Source organism: Musca autumnalis, unplaced genomic scaffold (genome assembly GCF_047663935.1).
Source record: "Musca autumnalis isolate F117 unplaced genomic scaffold, ASM4766393v1 scaffold_1, whole genome shotgun sequence".
NCBI classification, from domain to species: domain Eukaryota; kingdom Metazoa; phylum Arthropoda; class Insecta; order Diptera; family Muscidae; genus Musca; species Musca autumnalis.
In genome coordinates, this window is record NW_027411644.1 from 130,764,643 (window position 1) to 130,786,172 (window position 21,530).

Below are 21,530 nucleotides of genomic sequence, written 5' to 3' on the forward strand. Positions count from 1 at the left end.
AAGTTAGGGAGGAACTATTAGATGTAACAATATGTTCAGAAAATCTAATAAACGAGGTACATGAGTGGAGGGTTTCAAAGGAACACTCCTTCTCTGACCATAGGTATATTAGGTTTAAAATATCAAGGCCACCGCCGAATCCGATAACTTTCCGAAATAAATCCAAAACTAATTGGACTAAATTCGGAAAACAAGTTAAAGATAGACTAGGGAAAGAAGTTGAGGTTTGCCTAAGCAAAGAAGATATATATAGAAATGTGAATAAATTAACAGAGGCTCTAGTAAGGTCTTTCGAAGAAAGTTGTCCAATTCGAGAGAGGAAATCTGCCTACGAAAAACCCTGGATGACATCGAAAGAGCGTTCAACAACGTCAGCACCGAAACACTAATCCACTCCTTATACGAGTTTCAGGTAAACCGGGCCTTGAGGCACTGGATAGAACACATGCTAAGGAATAGATGGATAAGCTGCGCGCTACAAGACGTAACAAAAAGAGACAAAGTTGGTCAGGGGACGCCACAGGGAGGAATATTATCACCTCTCCTATGGGTTACCACCATAAATAGTCTACTAAGGATCTTAACCGATGAGGGATTTGAACCCATCTGCTATGCAGACGACGTTATAATACTTCTTAGGGGAAAGAATCCCAATATACTCTGTAGAAGGGAAGAAACGGCTCTAAAAATAGCATACAACTGGGCTATTCACTAGGAAAACGAAAATAGGAGCTTACGAAAAACCCGTTTTCCTAGATAAGATGATAAACATTTCTACAACAATTAAGTACCTGGGAATAATTCTAGACAGGAAACTAAAATGGAAAGACCATATTCAGGAAAGGGCTAATAAAGCCCACAGATGCTGGTCAACCTGCAGAAGGGCTATAGGCTCAAAATGGGGTTTCCTAGGATGACACACTGGTTATACAGAAGCGTAAATAGACCGATTCTAACTTGCGCTTCTGTGGTATGGTGGATAGCTACGGACAAGAAATGCAACATAAAAATACTGCAAAAAGTCCAAAGAACGTGCTGCTTAAGTTTTAGCGGGGCAATGAGGACTACACCAACTAGGGCTTTAGAGACAATTTTATTTGTCCACCCTATATAAATTCAGGTAAGGTATGAGGCAGCCATCGCAGCTATAAGACTTAAGTCGATGAGCGAGTGGATCGTAAGGGACCACCAAAGCATATTATAGCTTACAACGGGTGAGTCAATACATCATATTGTATCAGACCTGGTCTGGGTCTATATATCGAAGACCAAGAAACTAGAATCTCCTTTCGAATGCCGGATCATAATATTATCATACAGGCCGCAATCGGAGAGATCACAGAGTGTCTGAACTGGTTTAAAGCTAACACAAGGCCAATCACTGTAAACATCCTAACGGACAGAAAAGCAGCAATTAAAGCAATAACAAGCAAGACGGTGAAACCTGCAGTGTCAAAAATCAATCAACGACTACTCCCACCATGGTTCGGTTAACATTATATGGGTAAGGACATAAAGGGATTAGGGGTAACGAGATAGGTAACTCCTTGGCAAGGCAAGCCGGGGAGCAAACTGCGATAAGCCTAGATAATGCTAAGCCTTTAAAAGCGGCGCGTCTAGAGTTAAAGGCATGTACAGTAAACGCCTATACATCCCTCTGGAACACTGAAAAGAAAGGGTAAAATACAAAAATCCTCTGGGAAAACCCAGACGAGGATAAAAAAAGGAACTCCTTTTAATGAGTAAAATGGACGTTAGTAGACTGACAGGCATCCTAACAGGACACCTAGGGCTACAAGGACACCTGCAGAAAGCAGCGAATGCAGAGCATGCGGAGAGGACGAACGTTGGAACACTATCTCTGTCATTGCCCAGCCTTCGCGACGCTAAGAAACCAATTTCTAGGAAATAACACTATACTAGAACTCCACCAAATTAGGGCAAGCGAGTTCAAAAACTTAAGAGATTATGTCAATGGCACAGAATTTCTTAACTGATAAATTTATTTTCTTTTAATAAATTAAGCAATAAAAAATGTATTCCCCTTAGGCTTCCGCAATTAGAGCGCACAACAGGCCTATCCTGGCTTAAGTGTTTGTCCATACGGCCATGTGGCGATTCTTATATCGCCCCTCTTTTCAACCTAACCTAACCTGAGTATACGAAGCGTACTTAAAAATTTGTGTTTCAGGGTACGAAGACTACTAAATGTGAATAGACATTGTATCACTGGCTTTACGTAACTATAAAAAAAAATAAAATTTTTTGCAATCAAAAGGTAAGCAAATGGCAACAAAGGCTGAACCCGTTTCGAAAACTGTGCAGTTTTCGTGTACTAATGTACAGTAAACTTAAATATAAGATTCTAATTCGTGCGTATTCGAATCTTATGTCATGTTCACACGGGATCTTCAATTACGTTGTTCGCCTGTCGAACGACGTACACAAATTAACCCGTTTCCACGACACCATTCGTAATTAACAGAAACATAAACAAAATTTCCCTCATTTTTGTTTCCTTGTTTTCACGAAAATTTTAACCAATATATATATGTATATAAAATATACATTAAATGAATAGGAAAAGCAATAGACTTTCCTTCAAATGTATCTTCTATATTTAACTACACACATTTCATTCATTTTTCCCATAAATTGTGAATAATTTTGTATTTTCAATATATTTTTATATGTTTCTATTTTCAAAATTAAAGAGAGAGAGACATGTCAAAACAATATTTGTGTATACAGACCTTCAGTTATTTGTTTTCTTTTTGTTTCTGACTTTTACGCGATTTTGAACTAATGGACAAGAAATGTGTGTGGAATTAAGAAGGAAACACAACCATCTTTCTTCGGCATCTATATAAAATGTTTAGTTCATTAATTTTCATTCATCTTTGTCCGTTTTGCTAAAAATTGTTGTGTTTTCAACAAATTTTTTAATTTTGAATTTAGACATGTCATTATATCTAAATTTCCTGTACTAATGGTTTTCCTTAAGATGTGATGAGAATGACATATTTCCAATTAGTACTAAATATTTGTGATTGTCAGATAACAAAAATTTGTAGGAGACAAAATAAAATATTTTTCATTTTTTTCTTGAAATATCTGATAAAGTTTGTCGATTTTAGAATTTCTTTTTACGCGCTACACCACACTGTATAAACTATTGAGCATCTACATAAAATCACATTCTGCTTGCTATTGAGCATCTACACAACATCACATTCTGAGTCGATTTATGTATGTCCGTCCGTCTGACCATCCATTTTTGTAATGAAAGTACAGATCGCATTAATTATCCTATCCAGGTGAATATTGAGTATGGTAATTTTTTGTCCAAAGAAAGAACGCTATTGGTTTTGATTAGAGTTGTGCCAAAGGAACTATATAGAACTATCTCGTTCACTACGCAGTTCCAATGGCCCACATTTTTTCTTTAAACAAAATGATTTTACTCATACGTTTTGGAACTAGTACAAAGAACTAGGAACTAGATTACCCAACTCTAATTTTGATGAGACTCGGTTCATATTTGGATATAGCTTCCATATATACTCTTTCGTGTATTTTATCTTATTTTACTTATTTTTAAAATGTTGATGACAAATATATGAGTGAAAGTAAAAAAAAAAAATAAAATAGGTGAAGCCAAGGTGCTCTCTATTATGATACGCGAACTGTTGCAGTATACCATAAAATATGATTATTTGAACAAAGTTAAAACTTAATTTGTGTGGAAGCTATGACCGCGTGAATGAATAAAAATAGGCAAAAACCTGTTGAAGCTAAATAGTTTTTTACGATGTTATTCGATTGCTGCTTAAACTGGTTAAATTACGGATATCTGTCAAAAGTAAAAGTAGAAGAATACAAAATGACACATTCCTAATTTTTTAATCTACACTACATCCACCTTTAATGGATGCTGACATTTTTGCTAGGTTTACATTCGGCGTCGTTTCGTGATTTCGAAGGCATTTCGTGATTTCACGCGGAATCAACTACAATTTATCATGATTTCGCATACAAAAATGAAATCGTCTCATTTCGTGATTTCAGCGAAATCAACATCAAAATATACAATATATGATATACAACCCTGTTTTTGCCTAAAAAAGTACCAAAAGTTGCAACACTTTCACGTATCACAATAAACAAGGTAGGTGTTCACTATTCACATTGCTGCAACAAAAAATTTTAGTATCAAAATTCTTCATGGTGTTGTCGTATTTTTTTAAAGGTAATGATAGGAAAAAGCGCGAATTGTCAAAAATTTCTTTCCCATATAAATTTGTTAAAAAATATAGGAACGGAAAAATTACTCAAATTTCAAAAACTCCAGCAAAAATGTCAAAATCAACGTTTTCAGATGCCAATAAACATGCTGCTAGTTTCTACTCGGACAAATTTTCATAGCAGAAAATAGAAAAGAGAAGCGCAAGTCCTACTAGATTTCGGAGTAAGGGAACAGATTTCTAGAACTAAACGGGGAAACTACTTCAAGTTTATATTATACACATTATACATTATTATACACAACTAATACGATATATAGATAATTTTCGAAATATAGCGGTAAAGTTCTATATTGTCGTATATTTTTTAACAACTAATTTAATTTACAACCACTAGTTTTCTACCTTGATTATTGTAATATGTTTGAAATCAACAAAAAATAAGTGTAAACACGGGGGTCTATTTCAAAATTTCGTGAAATCCAGTCGATTTTGGAGCGTAATTTCATACTTGGCATAGGTCTGTTTTGTATTTCTGATCTAACTGCGACGGGCATTCTGGTACATGTATAGTGTACGATGGGAACTAGAGACGTTTTCGGTCTAGGCAAAACGCAGTGTTGTCTTTTGACATTTTTGGAAAGTGTGATAGTTTTTAGTTTAACCTTGCATTTACACATGACAGGACAGTTTAACCCATGTATTGATTGTCAACAACTCAAAACTTGTCTGTGTGACGTTGGCGTCCCGACATCCATTTCTTTCTGTTTTCCTTTAACTTATTATGTTCTAGTTCATTTTCTCTTCTTTTCAACACATTTCAATTATAATCTCATTTTTTTACAAAAAAATTTCAAACATTAGTTACCAATACTGTCTATGAAAAAATGGTGGGCAAACGACAAATGGATTTATGTGTTAGTAAATCAGAGTTGAATTTCGAGGTACAGTATCTGGTGTTAACGCCTAGTAAGCAAAGTCAGGACAATTTGACATAGACCAATTGTTGGTTTGTTTACAGTGGATTGATTAAGATACCTCCAAAACATGGTTTTTGAACCCTTTTACAGCATTTTCTGTCAATTGCGGCTATTTTTAGGGCTAATACGCATAGTTCCACGAAGCACCGCGATCGTATTTTTTAGAAATTTCTTGCACCGATCAACACGGGATCCAACGAGAAAAACCCAATTTTTTCCACCAAGTGTTCATGCAATATCATAGTAATTTTTTCAAGTCACTGTAAACAACCCAATGTCGTATGTCAAGCTGCTGCCATGTACGTTAAGTCCAAAAACTGGCAAACTTTCCAAAAAAAAATGTCAAACGATGCCTGGCAACACTGCGTGTTGTCTAGGCCAGTAACTTGTCTTGTCCCCTCGTATGTATACTGCCAATGTACCTGTTCACTATTCAACTGAGCTGATTTAGTTATTATTATTAGACTGGTTCATGTATACCTTTTTTGTTTGTTGTTCTTTTTGTTGTCACAATAAAAGAGCTTGTTTGTATGCTGCACTTTTGTTTTATTAAACACAAGAAATTCATAAGATTTTTTACAATAGGTCTTGTTTTATGTATGTTTATTAATTGTAATGATTTTTGATTTATTTTGTTTTATTTTAAACAAAGTTTAAATTCACTTAAAAATTAAGAAATTTAATTCACAAATTTTTGTACAAGAGATTTGATTTCAAGTTTATAGGTTTTTATTTAAATTGACTTCAAGGTTTTGTCTTGTTAAATTTATTATTAATGTCAAATTTCACCAATGTTTTATGATTGAATTTAACTTATTTGGCTCTAATATGTTTTCTCCCTTTATGAACATTTGCACTTTTTCTAAGTTGTTTTGCTTTTAGATTGATCGTGTTGATTGCTGTTTCACAAAAAAGGAACTGAACAACTTCTTTTTCTTTGCCATCGTCCAAGGCCAAAGAGAATGAAGATGTTTTGCCAATAACAATAACAACATATGTTTCTATGTTTGCACATAGGCAACGAGGTATGGGTGTGTGTGCATGTTGTTGCATTTGTTTTTATTTGACAAAAGGGAAAGAAATAATTTGAGAGCAAATGGGGAGAAAACATAGAATTGGCGAAATAAGTATTTGTGGAGAAAGAAATAACCAAAGAAAGTAAATAATGTCAAAAAATCCATGAACAATGGAGGAATGAAAAATTAGGCCACGTATGCAGTTCATTGCATATGGGGCACTACACCGCATATGTGACTAGCAATAAAACTAAAATAATAATTCAATAATTTCTACATATATGATGAGGGTTCAATGAATTGTGCATTGAACATGCCGGCCTCCCCGTGCTCCACTACCAGATGTTTCCGACAGCTCCTACAAAGGTGTATCCTAATGCGGTCTGATGTGCTATAACGTATGGGACGTCCGTTGCTAGGGCCCCGTTGCGAAAGAGTTCATTATGAAGGTCAGCACCCAGTTCCAATTCGATTACAGAGTTATAGCGAGGATCTGGATCGGCTAATGTGTCAGGAGCAAAATCTTCTGTAGGATCGGTGAGCATAGGTCCATTGTAAGGCTTTTTAGGGAGTTGAGTAGTGATCATTGCTCGGATCTCTTTTTTCCAATGGAAGCGTGGCAGACGGCCAGTTATAATTAGAGTTGCAAACCGTGCATCATTATACTCAAATGTCTCTAGATTCAGTTCTGCCTGTAGACTTGCTAATATGCGAGTTACAGAAGCAGCCAAATTTATGCTCGTTCGACAACTACGCCACATTCCAGGACTATTTGGCATCGATATTCGGCTTTGTGCTGTCGGAATAAAAACCTTAGACCATGCAAACGGGATATTCTTCTTTAATGCCATTTTGAAGTCATTGCTATTTAATGGTTGCCGTTGATTGAGATTAGAGACTGATGGCCGAGCGGATGAGGATGACCTTTTTGATGGAGGTGCTGACTTGACCAACTGTTGATTTGGTTTGTGAGCTGGATGCGATGTTTCGGGTTGTTGACATTTCGAACCCTTTGCTGGTGACGGCGATCTTTTAGATTTTTCACGTCGTGTAGATGGTGATGGTGACCTTTTTGGTGGCTGGCATCGTGAAGGCCGTGCTGGTGATGGCGATCTGTCGGGTTGGTGGCGAAGTGAAGGCCGTGATGTTGATGGCGATCTTCGGGGTTTTACACTCTGTGAAGGTTTTGCTCTTGTTGGTGATTTTTCAGATTGTTGACGTCTAGAAACCCGTGCTGGTGATGGGGACCGATCAATTGCCCGATGTCGAGAAATCCGTGCTGGAGACGGTGAATTATCAATTGGCCGATGCCGAGAAACCCGTGCTGGAGACGGTGATCGTTCAATTGGCCGATGTCGAGAAACCCGTGCTGGAGACGGTGATCGTTCAATTGGCCGAAGTCGAGAACCACGTGCTGGAGACGGTGATCGATCCAAAAGTTGTTGACGTTGTAAAGGTCGGTCGGACGAAGCAGACCGTGCTGGTATTGGTTGGTTACGTTGTGGAGGTTTCACAGAGACAGAGCGAACTGTTGGTGAAGTTTCACGCAGAGGTGGTCGACTCTGTCGTTCATTTTTTAGATCCTTCACTTGTGACGAAAAGTGCAGCAGGGTGTTGTGCTTCATGAAACAAATTCGGCAATTGGACTTAGCTGGACAGTTTGATCGGTGGTGCGAACAGGCCAAACAGTTGATGCAATAAAAGTGCTGGCATACTGCATCAAAGCGTTGGTCTGGGGTAAGGTCGAGGAACTTCTCACAAGTTTTTATTGGGTGGTTTTCTCTGCACAGCGCACATGAATAAATCCATGGTCGAGGTCGATAAAATCTCTTATTTTGTGGAGCCATTTCTGTAAAGAGCAAAAGTTAGTTAATTTGTTTATTGAGAGTTATATGAGGTTATGAAGTAGGTGAGAGTTATTCAGAAAGCAATGGAAGTAATTTCGTGATTGGGCGGCGAATTATGCCATTTGATGTCTGGAGATCTACAACCCGGACGTTTTGGTCCGACCCTGGATATAAATTGACAATTCGTCCTAACTTCCATTCGTTCCGAGGTATTCGGTCATCCTGTATAATGACTAGGTCGTTAAGTTTTAAATTGTCCTGTTGTCGTTTCCATTTATAACGACGGTGTAGTTCCTTCAAATATTCTGTCTTCCATCGTTGGCATAATATTTGTGAGATGATTTTTACCCTTTTCCAACGATTACTCAGCGATATGTTTTCTTCAGAGATATCAGGTTCAGGTGGGGATAATAGTGGTGACCCAATAAGGAAATGCCCAGGAGTGAGTGGTGACAGGTCCTTGGGATCATCACTTGAAGGGCAGAGAGGTCGAGAATTGAGGCATGCTTCAATTCGAGACAAGATGGTAGAAAGTTCCTCGAAGGTGAATGTCATATTTGGGACCATCTTCCTGAGGTGCATTTTAAAGGATTTAACCCCCGCTTCCCAAAGCCCACCCATGTGCGGTGCTCCAGGTGGTATAAAGCTCCATTCTAGGTTCTGGTAGACATATTGGTTTGTGAGGTCCGTTCTTACTTGCCGGAAGAATGCTAGTCTGTCCTTTTTGATCATCTCTGTGGCACTCGTGAAATTAGTGCCATTGTCTGAAAAAAATTTTTGCAGGACATCCTCGCCTTCCGATGAACCTGCTAAAGGCGGCTAAGAAGGCTTGAGCAGTAAGGTCACTAGTGGCTTCCAGATGTATGGCCTTGGTGGAAAAGCATACAAATATGCAAACGTATCCTTTTGTTAGTAAACATACACGTCCCGTAAAGTTTCGAATAGTAAAAGGTCCGGCAAAATCCACTCCAGTATTTAAAAATGGCCTTGTGAATTGCGTGCGTTCTGATGGTAATGAAGACATGATCTGGTTTTGTGTATGTCTTCGATATAGAGTGCAAGTTTTACAGCGATTTATGACCATTTTGACCAGAGGTTTAAGTCGGAAAATCCAGAATTCTGAGCGCAGGATGCGTATCATTAACTGGTTGCCTCCGTAATACGTACATTTGTGCGTATGTTCGACTAATAAACGAGCAAGCTTAGATTGGTGGTTTATAAGTATTGGATGTCTTTCATTGTGGGTTAACTCAGGAGAGTTAGTAAGTCGGCCATTTGCTCGAATTATTCCTTGGGTATCAATATAAGGGTTAAAGGTCAGAAGTGAACTTTTGTTAGGTAATTTTAGTTTTTTGGATAGTAAGTTATATTCTTCCGGAAAGTAGTGAGATTGCGTGAGCAGAATGAGTTTAGATTTGCCCATCTTTACTTCTTCAGGGAGAATGTCTTCCAGGGACGCTTGAGGTCTTATTCTGCGCATTATTTGAATTGTTCTGGCTACGTATGCAAAAGAACGATATGCTTTGGATAAAGTTGAAAAGTTTTTCAATGGATCGGTTTTTGTCAGGTCTGTTATTGAAGGGTCTGCAAATGATTTAGCTTGTTTTTGCTCTATCAATGTGTGCGCAATTTGTTTGTATTGTGGCCAGCAATCTGTTGATTTTCGTAGCCATGAAGGTCCGTACCACCATAAAGTATTGTTTCGCAGGTCGTTAGAGGAGCATCCTCTTGTTGCGATATCAGCTGGATTGTCGGAGGAATCCACGTGACGCCAATTTGACGTTCCTACTTTTCCCGTAATGTCGGACACCCGATTTCCTACGAAAGTGTTCCATACGCATGGCGGTTTTTGAAGCCAGGCTAGGACGATAGTTGAATCTGTCCAAAAGTATGCGTTATGTTGTGGCAGATTTAAATTAGGTATAATAGAAGAGGCTAATTTTGCCAGTAGAACAGCTCCGCAAAGTTCCAGTCGAGGTAGGGAAATTTTCTTTACTGGAGCAACACGGGTTTTTGCAACGAGAAGATGGGTATTTATAGCGTCAATGTTTTCGATTCGAATAAATAAGGTCGCAGCATACGCTTTCTCCGAAGAGTCACAGAATCCATGAATGTCGATCTTGCACGACGGGGTATATTGTATCCAACGTGGTATCCTCAGATTTTGAATGTCTGGACAATTTCTGAGAAAATTCTCCCACGAAATTTTTGTTAGAGGTTTAAGCGTATCATCCCATCCACCCTTGTCGAGCCATATCTGTTGCATAATAAGTTTGGCAACTACGATTATAGGCGCTAGCCATCCACAGGGGTCGAAAAACCGCGCTATTACGGAAAGAACTTCCCTTTTTGTAAAACACGATTTCTGTGTAATGTCAGGTTGAGGAAAGGAAAATGAATCGGTGCTGATATTCCATTTGATGCCTAATGTCTTTGTTACAACATTTTCAGATAGCTGCAGGCAATCGTCCGACAAAAGCTTTTCCGGTGGGAGATCGTTGATTATAATCGAATTGTTGGAAGCCCATTTCCTAAGTTCAAATCCTGCTGAGGTCAATGCATTATTTAATTGATTCTTTGATGTTATGGCTTCTTCTATGGTATGTCCTCCTCCCAAAACGTCATCCACATACATGTTGTTTTTCAATGTCTGGGAAGCTAAAGGATGAGTTTCCTTGATGTCTTCCGCTAACTGTAACAAAGTCCTGATTGCCAGAAACGGGGCGCAATTTACTCCAAACGTCACTGTTAGGAGTTCAAAGTCCTCAATTGGCCCTTTAGGCGATGTTCGAAATAGGATTCTTTGGTATCTTGTTTGTGAGGGGTGGACTAAAATCTGCCGATACATTTTCGTTATGTCGGCGTTATAGACGTATTTATAGAATCTCCACTTTAAGATCTGGAGAACAAGGTCCTGCTGGAGAATTGGCCCTGGGAATAAAATGTCATTTAAACATTTCTTGTTGTTAGATGGAGATGAGGCGTTAAAAACCACCCTGAGTTTTGTGGTCACACGGTCCGGTTTTATTACCGCATGATGCGGAAGGTAATAATTAGGTACTTTATTGATGTCCTCTTTCGAAATTTTCCTCATGTGCCCCAAGTCCAGGTACTCCATGATGGTTTTGTCGTATAAATCTTTGACTTCTGGTTTGGCACTAAGTATTTTCTCCATACGAATGTACTGCGCCATTGCTATGTTCCTGGAATGTCCAATGTTTTCCTCGTTCTTAAAGGGTAGGTGCACCATGTATCTTCCGGAGGTTGTTCTTGAAGTCGTTGATTTGTAAAGGTTTTCGCAAAAAATGTCCTCTTTAGAGCGCAAAGTCTCACTTGGCGTTTCCTCCACCTCCCAAAATTTTGTCAGCAGATTGTCTAGAGCAACGGTGTTGAATAACGAGAGATGGCTAGGTGACTGGGTCGATCGTTCTACTGGTCCTCCCACAATCCACCCGAATACAGTTTTTTGGGTCAGAAGGGATCCATGGGAACGCATCGGAACCGCGAAGTCAAAGATGTTAGAACAAACGTCGAGACCAATGAGGATGTCAACTGGTCTGCTCTTGTTAAAGTATGGATCGGCCAGCGGATGATCTAGGTCATCGTAGTTGTCTATATCCATATTTCTGGTTGGTAAGCTGAATGTTAAAGTTTTCAGGACCGGGGCCCAAACGTCAAGTGTAAATTCAGGGTCTAACCGCGAGCGTATGGTGAAAATACAAGCTTGCGTCGAAGTTTCCATCATAGCTGGGTTAAGACCTGACACATGTACTAGGTTACGTTTGGTTGGAAGTCGAAGTCTATTTTTCAGTTTCTCCGAAATGAAGGTCGATTGCGAGCCGGAATCGATGATTGCGCGGGCTGCGAATCTCTGACCATTTGATTCAACTTCCACTAAAGCCGTGAAAAGCAAGGTCTCTTCGGATTTCGACTGAGGTCTGTTCTCATCGCGAAGAGCAAGTGAAGTCAGGTTTTTGGATTCGATATCAGGTGTGGACTGTAAAGTTGTTGTTAAGGCTTGAGTACTTGTGCTAGGTCGTACGTCAAGCGGTGTTTGAAAAGGAGTTTGTGAGTCACTTCCTTTATGCAAGAGTGTGTGATGCCTAAGGTTGCAATGTCTGCAATTGAATTTACTTTTGCACTCGCTAACTCCATGGTCGGTTAGGAGGCAATTGTAACATGTATTTGTAACTTTGACGACGTGGATACGATCATTTATATTTTTGATGAGAAATTTAGGACAGTTTCTTAACAGATGGGGTTTTTGGCAATGTTGGCATTTGATATTTATTGATTTTGGATGTCTGTTGGAAGCTGATGTCAAGCTATTCTTCGAATTATGTTCAACATTCGTTTGAAATGAGTTGATTCTCTTGTCTTTTTGAGATCTGTGATTTTCTTTGTAAAGTTGTGACGATTGGGAGGTCGATGGTTGAATGTTTCCAACAGATTCTAAAGTCTTGAATCGCTGTGTAAGGAACTGATCGAAGTCCTTCCATTTTGGAATTGTTGAACTATCGCCTAACGTATTTTCAAAGTCCTGTAAATAGCTTCGAGGCATCTTTTGTGAGCACAGGTAAATGAGAATTGGATCCCATGTTGCAACGTCAATGTCCAAGGTCTTCAATGTTTCCAGACTACCATTGACTGATCTTTGCAAGGACTTTAGTGATGAGCTTGAATCAATAGTTACCGAAGGTAAACTGAATAAGGTCTTCAACTGCTCATTCACTTGCATCCGTTTATTCTCATACCGGTCGGTTAGATGTTTCCACGCTAGGTCGAAGCCATCATGCGTAAGTGGAATATGTGTTATAATGTCCCTAGCTTCACCGCCCGTCTTCTGCTTGAGGTGGTATAGTTTTTCGACCTTGCTAATCCCAGAATTTTCCCCATAAATGGCCGAAAAAAGTCTATAAAGGTCGGCCAAGTCTTGTAACTACCGTAGAAAATATCCGTATCACACGGTGGTAGCTTTATTGAGTAACGGACGGGATTTTCCAAAACAGTTTTTTCCAGCGTTTGGTTATTTGCTCTGTTGGTAAGGGTATCTATTTCGGCGTTTATTGTTCCTAACGTGGACTTGTAAACGGAAATAGCCGTTCTATAGAGTCCCATCAGTTTGGTTAGGTCAACAGGTGCTTCTCCTTCCTTGGCATTATAATCCCGACATTCCTCATAACATCGTTCTACTTGAGTCCAGATATGATCTAGGTGAACCCTAAGTGCTTCTAAGCAATGCACATTATCCTCCGAGGTCCTGCCTACCTGCGACTCATTGAAGTCTATCAGGTCGTTATATGCATTGCTGAATTTCTTTGTGATGTCCATTTTGAGGATAACTTGCAGGAAAAGTTTGCTTAATTTAAGTCTTAAGTCGGAAATTCCACAGAAATGTCCAATGAAAAAATCAAACGAACAGATGTGCGAATTAATCTGTTTAGTTTAGAAAGCTACCTCCAAAATCTTTTGTGATAGTGGTTGTTACGAAAAATGTTTTCAAAAAAGAACAACAATTTAAAGATGACAATATAAAACGTTAAAATGTACTCCAAACATCGAGAATTCCTGTTGGTATTGTTTGTTGACCAAAGTGTAATGTCGGTAAGTATTCCGACCAAAATCATATAAATTGTCCACAATTCCAAAAAGGTCTATGTGAATCGCTTCGGCAACTCTATGAAGAAAACTTTCAGATTTGTTTTTGTGTATTGCTGAAACTTTTAGTCAAAGAAATCGACCAAGATCGTAAAAATTTCTAGTCAAATTGATGTCCCAAAGTATTCTGCAATGTCAAATATGGTTCGTGGTGACGGAAAGCAGTTTAAAGTACACTGAATAAATTACAAATATTTCAAAGATATCCAAAAACAATGCTCCGACAATAAAAGACCAAAATGTGAATTATATGACAAAGTGTATAAATGTATGTGGTCTTCCAAGTAGCAAGAAATTCCTTGTATAATAATATCAAATGTAGTGCAAAGTTGTTAGGAAATGTTGTACTCCTTGGCGACATAAAATCGATGTCAAAACTCCAGTTTATCGGTTCTTGATTCAGCGGCAAATAAGGTCTAAAAATATGTACTATTTTTCTTATGTTTGACTTATTTAACTTATCCAACGGATTAGTATGTCGACAAATCCGATTGTTGAAGGAAATGTCCACTCGAGATAGACTGTGTGAATAAAGGCGATCAAATTTTCGGCAAATGTCTAAATTTTAACGTTTTCAGCAGATCCGACCAAACCCAGATAATTTCCAAAACCCAAAAGTTGAAAGGCAGAAGATAGGTTAGACTGCTAAATATGCTTAAATGTCTTAGCTAACTTTAGTTAACACTAGCCAAAAGTGGCGAAAATATGCTGAAGTTTTGTGTGTACAATGGAGCTCCAGTAATCCAAATGTCAAAAAAAGTCTAAATCAGGGAGACCAAAATAACCGTGAAGTCTGGCAACTCTGAATTTGAGAGCCACAAATTTCGATCAAAGTGCACAAAGTGAATAACTCTCTTAACACCTGGCCGATTTCACGTGTATAGGTATGTGTGTATGTAGAACATAAGCTTTTTGTTGTACTTACTGCTTTGGAGTTTCTCTACCTGTTGTTGTTTTTGCGATTAGGATGGTGTTTCTTATATTCCAGAGGTCGATGTATCTTTCCTTTGTGAAACGTTTGTTGTTTTTATGGAAGAGAGCCGAAATTGTTTTTGGAGAATACTGTTCACTCAGCTACTTTTGTGCTCGTTCTTTTTTTTTTTGTAAAAGGTCTAAAGATTCCCGTTGTACGTAACGGTGGTTTTTCACAAATTTTGCAGTCTAATTTTTTGTTTTAATATTGTTCACAACCAAATTAATTTAAAAACACATACGGCTCGTGGGGACCAAAATGTTCACTATTCAACTGAGCTGATTTAGTTATTATTATTAGACTGGTTCATGTATACCTTTTTTGTTTGTTGTTCTTTTTGTTGTCACAATAAAAGAGCTTGGTTGTATGCTGCACTTTTGTTTTATTAAACACAAGAAATTCATAAGATTTTTTACAATAGGTCTTGTTTTATGTATTTTTATTAATTGTAATAATTTTTGATTTATTTTGTTTTATTTTAAACAAAGTTTAAATTCACTTAAAAATAAGGAAATTTAATTCACAAATTTTTGTACAAGAGATTTGATTTCAAGTTTATAGGTTTTTATTTAAATTGACTTCAAGGTTTTGTCTTGTTAAATTTATTATTAATGTCAAATTTCACCAATGTTTTATGATTGAATTTAACTTATTTGGCTCTAATATGTTTTCTCCCTTTATGAACATTTGCACTTTTTCTAAGTTGTTTTGCTTTTAGATTGATCGTGTTGATTGCTGTTTCACAAAAAAGGAACTGAACAACTTCTTTTTCTTTGCCATCGTCCAAGGCCAAAGAGAATGAAGATGTTTTGCCAATAATAATAACAACATATGTTTCTATGTTTGCACATAGGCAACGAGGTATGGGTGTGTGTGCATGTTGTTGCATTTGTTTTTATTTGACAAAAGGGAAAGAAATAATTTGAGAGCAAATGGGGAGAAAACATAGAATTGGCGAAATAAGTATTTGTGGAGAAAGAAATAACCAAAGAAAGTAAATAATGTCAAAAAATCCATGAACAATGGAGGAATGAAAAATTAGGTCACGTATGCAGTTCATTGCATATGGGGCACTACACTGCATATGTGACTAGCAATAAAACTAAAATAATAATTCAATAATTTCTACGTATATGATGAGTGTTCAATGAATTGTGCATTGAACAGTACCCCACACAGCATCACACTAATCTACTGTAAAAGACTAACATTTCACCCTACGGGACAAAGAACAAATTACAAAAATCTTCAAAGCACAGAATGCTAAAATTCCAAGCCATCAGTAGTGAGATTCTCTAACTCATTTTTGCACCTACAAAGATTTTTGGCGCTGGGGCTTCAAAAGTAAAATGTAATAAATAAGAATTTTAATATAAAAATTTAGATATAGACTTAGATCCTTTGGGATCGGCGCAATCCTCCAATCCAACAACCTCTGCTTTCACTTGTCGACCAACCTTTGAATAGTTAACTTGTCGCGTTTTAACTGAACGTTTTCGCGATATAACTAACAGGCCTCTGTCGCTACCCTAGATTACAAAACGTAATCTTTGTTGTTGCTAAACATTGCTGATTTAATTTGTTGGTTGTTGTTCGACCTTTTTCCTTATTCAAAATTAATAATTTAGTCAAGCTCGAGGTCAATGTTGTTGTAAATCTTTATTTATTTTTCTATCGATATTTCGCAATTACATTGTATTGCATCATCAGGATTGTCTACAATAAATAAATAGATGCAAAATCTTACAATAAGACTGATGCAAAATACATTGTACAAAAACAAATAACATACCATCTTCGCAAAAATACGTAAAAAAAAAAAACAAACATAGAAATATTCACTTATAACTAGAGTAGAATCACTACCATCGTCATTTGATGTAAATATTGCACTGCTGTTTTCTTTCATATTGCGATCTGTTTATATTTTTTCTTTTGCCTATGAGACTTCGGTAGCTTAACGCACTATTATCTACGTCACTTTTGAAGTTCATGCGTTTTGTTGTTGGCACATTGAGTATGTGGAGCATCTCTAACGTGTAACGTTTGCCGTGGTGAGTTTCACTGTCTAACACTCTCACTTTCTCTAACTGTGGGTGGTGAGTTGTGTTAGCACAGTGGTTCACTAGTGCTGTCTTTGGTTTTTCGTTCTGGTGCCTTAACTTAATGTCGGACTTATGTGCTGATAATCTTGTTTTTAATTTGTTCTTAGTTGTTCCGACATATAATTTATCACAGTTTTCGTTTAAATTGCCGCCACATGGAATTTGATAAATCACATTGCTTTTCTCCGATTTTTCTATTTTTGATTTTGTATTTGAGAAAAGGGTTTTCAATGTATTACTGGATTTATTTATGCGTAGTATTGTGATACAACCAGATTTGAAGGCAGTCTTTATTGTTGCCTTGAACATATTTTGCATCATCATCCTAACAACAAATAACCATACTAACACCAGTAGGCCTATTCTGTAACTTTTATCGATTCAAAAGTTGTTGAAATTGTTTTTGTTTTTGTAACAACTACAAAACAAACAAATGAAATTGTTGTAAAATAAACAATGAGTAAAGTTGTTAAAAAAGTTACAAAATAGGTACCCAGGTACGTAAACTCAGATTTCCATTAAAAGTGAGCTACCCGCAAGTGTAAGTTTTTTCTTTTTCGGTTACAAATTTGAGCAGTAAAATAAAAATAATTGGTCGAATTTCAATTGTCCTACGCGAGTGCACTGAATTCGTTGCCTTCATTACCCCTCCATACAGTCCACATAAATCTTGCTGTACTCATCGTACTTACGCATAGTCATTTCTCTGCTAACGCTGCTTGCGTTTTATTCCCTTTTGTGCTATATCCATTGATTGCCTAGCACAGTGGTGTAAAACAACACAAATAGTGGATTTTAAATAATAAATTTTGTTGATTTTCTTGTGAAAAACTTTATTTTTCGCAACAATAACTTATTTGTCGTACGAATTTGAACATCGAAGCAATACAGTACAACATGACAGATACTCTCTCCCAAAAATATAGAAACTGGATGAAGTACAAGTAGTGCACACATGCCGCAAAGTATACGATTAAAGTCCGAAAATGGGATAAATTCAACGATTGAAATGTTTACTCAAATTGTTAATGATGCCGTCAAAGCTGCAACACCAAAACAAAAGAATTACGTAAGAAACGCAAATAGTCGCCCTAGAGACATTCAGTTACTCATAACAGAAAAACGAAATGCGCGAAGAGATTGGCAAAGGTTTCGATCTGCTGCTTCTAAAAGTAATCTTAGAATATGCGAACGCTAAAAAAGTTGGAAGAACGAAATCTAGCACAATATTTAGAAAATCTGGATCCACTTGAAAGGTCGGATTACAGTTTGTGGAAAGCAACAAGAAACATGAACGGTCCCACTCCAAGCGAATCGCCTATACGAATCGCCTATATACCAAATGGAAATTGGGCGAAAAAATCCCAAGAAAAAGTAAATACCTTTGCAACGTATTTGGAAACGGTGTTAACCCCAAACCAAGGTACATCTTTGACCCTTGAGCCTGTGATTGAAGATCTAATTCAACACCCAATTCGTATCACACTTAAAGACATTTAATCATCTGTAAAATCTCTAAAGCCCAAAAACACCCGGGAGTGATAACATAACAGCAAAAATGTTAAAGGAATTGCCACTATCAGCCTTGAGAGCTTTATTATTTATATTCAATAGCATATTTCGGATTTGTTACTTCCCGTTATTTTGGAAAAAAATCACAAATTGTAATGATTCAGAAGCCGGGCAAAGACCCAACAAATGTAAAGTCATATCGATCAATTAGTTTACTTTCGATCCTATCCAAACTATTTGAATCAATATTGTTAGAAAAAATAACACCGTTTATCAATGCAGCAGATATTATTCCAAATCACCAATTCGGATTTCGCAAACAACATAGTACCATTGAACGAGTACATCGAATAGTTACATATATCCGAGAAGCCTACGAGAAAAAACAGTATTGCTCATCTTTTTAAGACATTTCACAAGCCTTCGATAAGGTGTGGCACAAAGGGCTCCTGTATAAAATATGCGAATTAACACCAACCAATACCCACAAACTTTTTAGAAGCTACTTATCTGATCGAACCTTCGAAGTAAAGAAAGACGGCATATTTTCTAGTCTAAAAAGAATAAACTCCGGCGTTCCTCATGGATGTGTTCTGGGCCGCTTCCTTTATGTAATATTTACTTGTGATATGCCAACTAGTTCTGATATACATACTTCCACCTTTGCGGATGATAGAGGCACAGATTAACCTACAATCTTACATTAATATGTTGGAAGATTGGTTAAGCAAATGGCAAATTTCTGTAAATGCAAACAAATGTAGCCGTGTAACATTCACGTTAAAGCAACAGTCATGTCCTACTACGTATAAATATATTCAATACGCAAATACCACAATACGAACAAGTGAAGTACCTAGGAATTCACCTGGATCGTAGGCTTACATGAAAACAACACACAGACTCTAAATTAACCCAAATTAAACTAAAGTACGACCAAATGCAGTGGCTAATTGGAAAAGGTCTAATTTGAACTTGTCGTATAAAGTTTTGCTATATAAAGCCATAATAAAGCCTATATGGGCATACGGAATCCAACTTTGTGGAACAGCAAGTGCTTCAAATATCAATAAACTGCAAAGAAGACAATCTATTATACTACGTTCAATTTCGTGTGTTCCCTCGTATATGCGAAATGCAAATATACACTGTTTAAGTAAGAATTAATATATTTCCGTTAAATTTGCATTGTTTGGAAATGCACGTTTTTCGCACTATTTTTATTGTGTTTAATATGCATACTCGTTAGAAAACGGCCTACTCCCTTTTTGTTACAACATTGATATGTCATCTAGGAGTTTTCTAACGAGTGTTGTTTTTGCGCCTACGCGACCTTTCGATATTATTATGGACACTTCGTTTTCGATCGCCATCCGTAACACAGGTAATCTGTTCGCCTTGCTACTTTTCCCTTTTTTTAATTTATTTATTATTTACTCAATAAAGCTTCTGCTTTTTATTCTTTGAAAATTAAAACGTTCGTGTTTTATTTCTTCTCTTTTTCGAAACGCAATTTCGGCGCCTTTACATTTTGGTAAACTCGAGCCGGATACGAGCCTTTGGATTGTTGTGATTTATTTTCTAATTGGTTTTCGTCTTGCTTATTTTCGCAGCAGCATCAACAACATCTTAGTCATCCTCACCAACATCATAAAAATATCAGCAAACCAACAGGTGAGTGCAGCGTTCTATTATTTGTGAGCTCGAGTTGTGGAAAAAAACAAAAAAATATAAGCAAACAAATAAATATCCATCGTCCAAAAATTCTTTTCGTTCCCATTGCAACAACAATACATACGGCCGCTTTACAACGCGTCGCGTATTCCTTTTTGTCGTTTCTGATTCTTTCGGTGTTTTTATTGAACAGTGAAAACCAATAAAAAATAATTTTGGTTGCAAAAAATATTGTGAAAAAAGTGCAAACATTTTATTCAAAAACAGTGTATTTTTCATCATTGAGTGGTGGTGTAATTATTAATAAAATTTAATTAACAGTCGTGTTAAATTTTGATAATTTTATTAATAAAATAATTCATTTGTTTATCGGGAATTAATTACTTTATTGTTTCCATCGTGTCACCACTGTGTTGTTGTGCCTAACAAAAGGAAAAAACCACCGAAAAATACACAAAACTATTCCAATATTCGCAGTATTCTCTGTTCAATAATACACAATAATATAAACATACATACGCTAGTGACAAACTTACGTCGTCGTCGGTCTATTGCTTGTTATATACACACACATCACTTACATACATACCATTGCTTTAGGCAGCGACAGCTAGCCTAGTGAAAATAATTTTTTTCGTTTCTCTTTTGTTTGCGTGTACGCTACATACATCGGGTCGGTCGATTGGGGCTGGTTTACACGTTGGGTACAAAAGAGAAAATTGTTTGCATATTAAATTGCAGTGTGTGTATATATAAAAATAAATACATTTCTGGACATTTTCGTTTATCGTACACCTTAAAGGCCGCATTTACGATAATATTAATCGGTTTGGAAAAAATTATTATTTTATTGTAATTGGACATAAAAATAGTATTTTTTTGCCGTTTTTAATATTTTTGGTATCGTAAAAAATATTTCAAGCTTATTTATTGAATATTTTGACATAAATATTATATATTATTTTTTGAATCTTTTCGAAATATTTTTGCTTTGTCGTTATTTTGTACACTTTTTTGATCATTTTTCGAAATTATTAAAGGGAAAAAAGTTGGTTTTTCGTTTGTTATCGAACATTTTCGGCGATTTTTGTTGATTTTTCTTAATTTTTCGTGAATTTGGCTATTTTTGGTCGATTTTTTTGTGAAAAATCTTGGAAATACTTGTTGGATTTGGAAAGAAATTTGATCTTTTCGCAAGAATCCAAACTTTTTCTATTATTTGAGTTGGAATTTTTCGCTTGATAAGTTTGGTTTTTTCGTAATTTTTGAAGTTTTCGTACGGTTTTAAGAAAATCTTTGCAAGATGCCTTTCACTCCTCTCAATGATTTTACTCGTGTTTCGGATAAATTGGTAAAATTTTGTGACAAAATTAAAGACGCCGAAGGAAGAAATGATTATCTTAGAAGTTAAAGTACCGAGTGGTTGGTCAAGTGAAATTAAGTGTTAGAATATTTGAAATCGGTGGGATACAACCTGCGGAAGACATTGGTGTTGTCGATGGTAAGATTATGACGCGTCTC

General features: G+C 36.8%; 1 protein-coding gene across 1 annotated transcript in view; it reads left to right on the top strand.

Annotated features, from left to right (window-relative positions):
• The window catches only part of nvd (cholesterol 7-desaturase nvd), a 371,012-nt gene that overhangs the window by 345,982 nt on the left and 3,500 nt on the right, over positions 1-21,530 (top strand). The window contains 1 exon segment of the mRNA XM_073984921.1: positions 19,949-20,009. Coding sequence (XP_073841022.1) covers positions 19,949-20,009 — 61 coding nt within the window.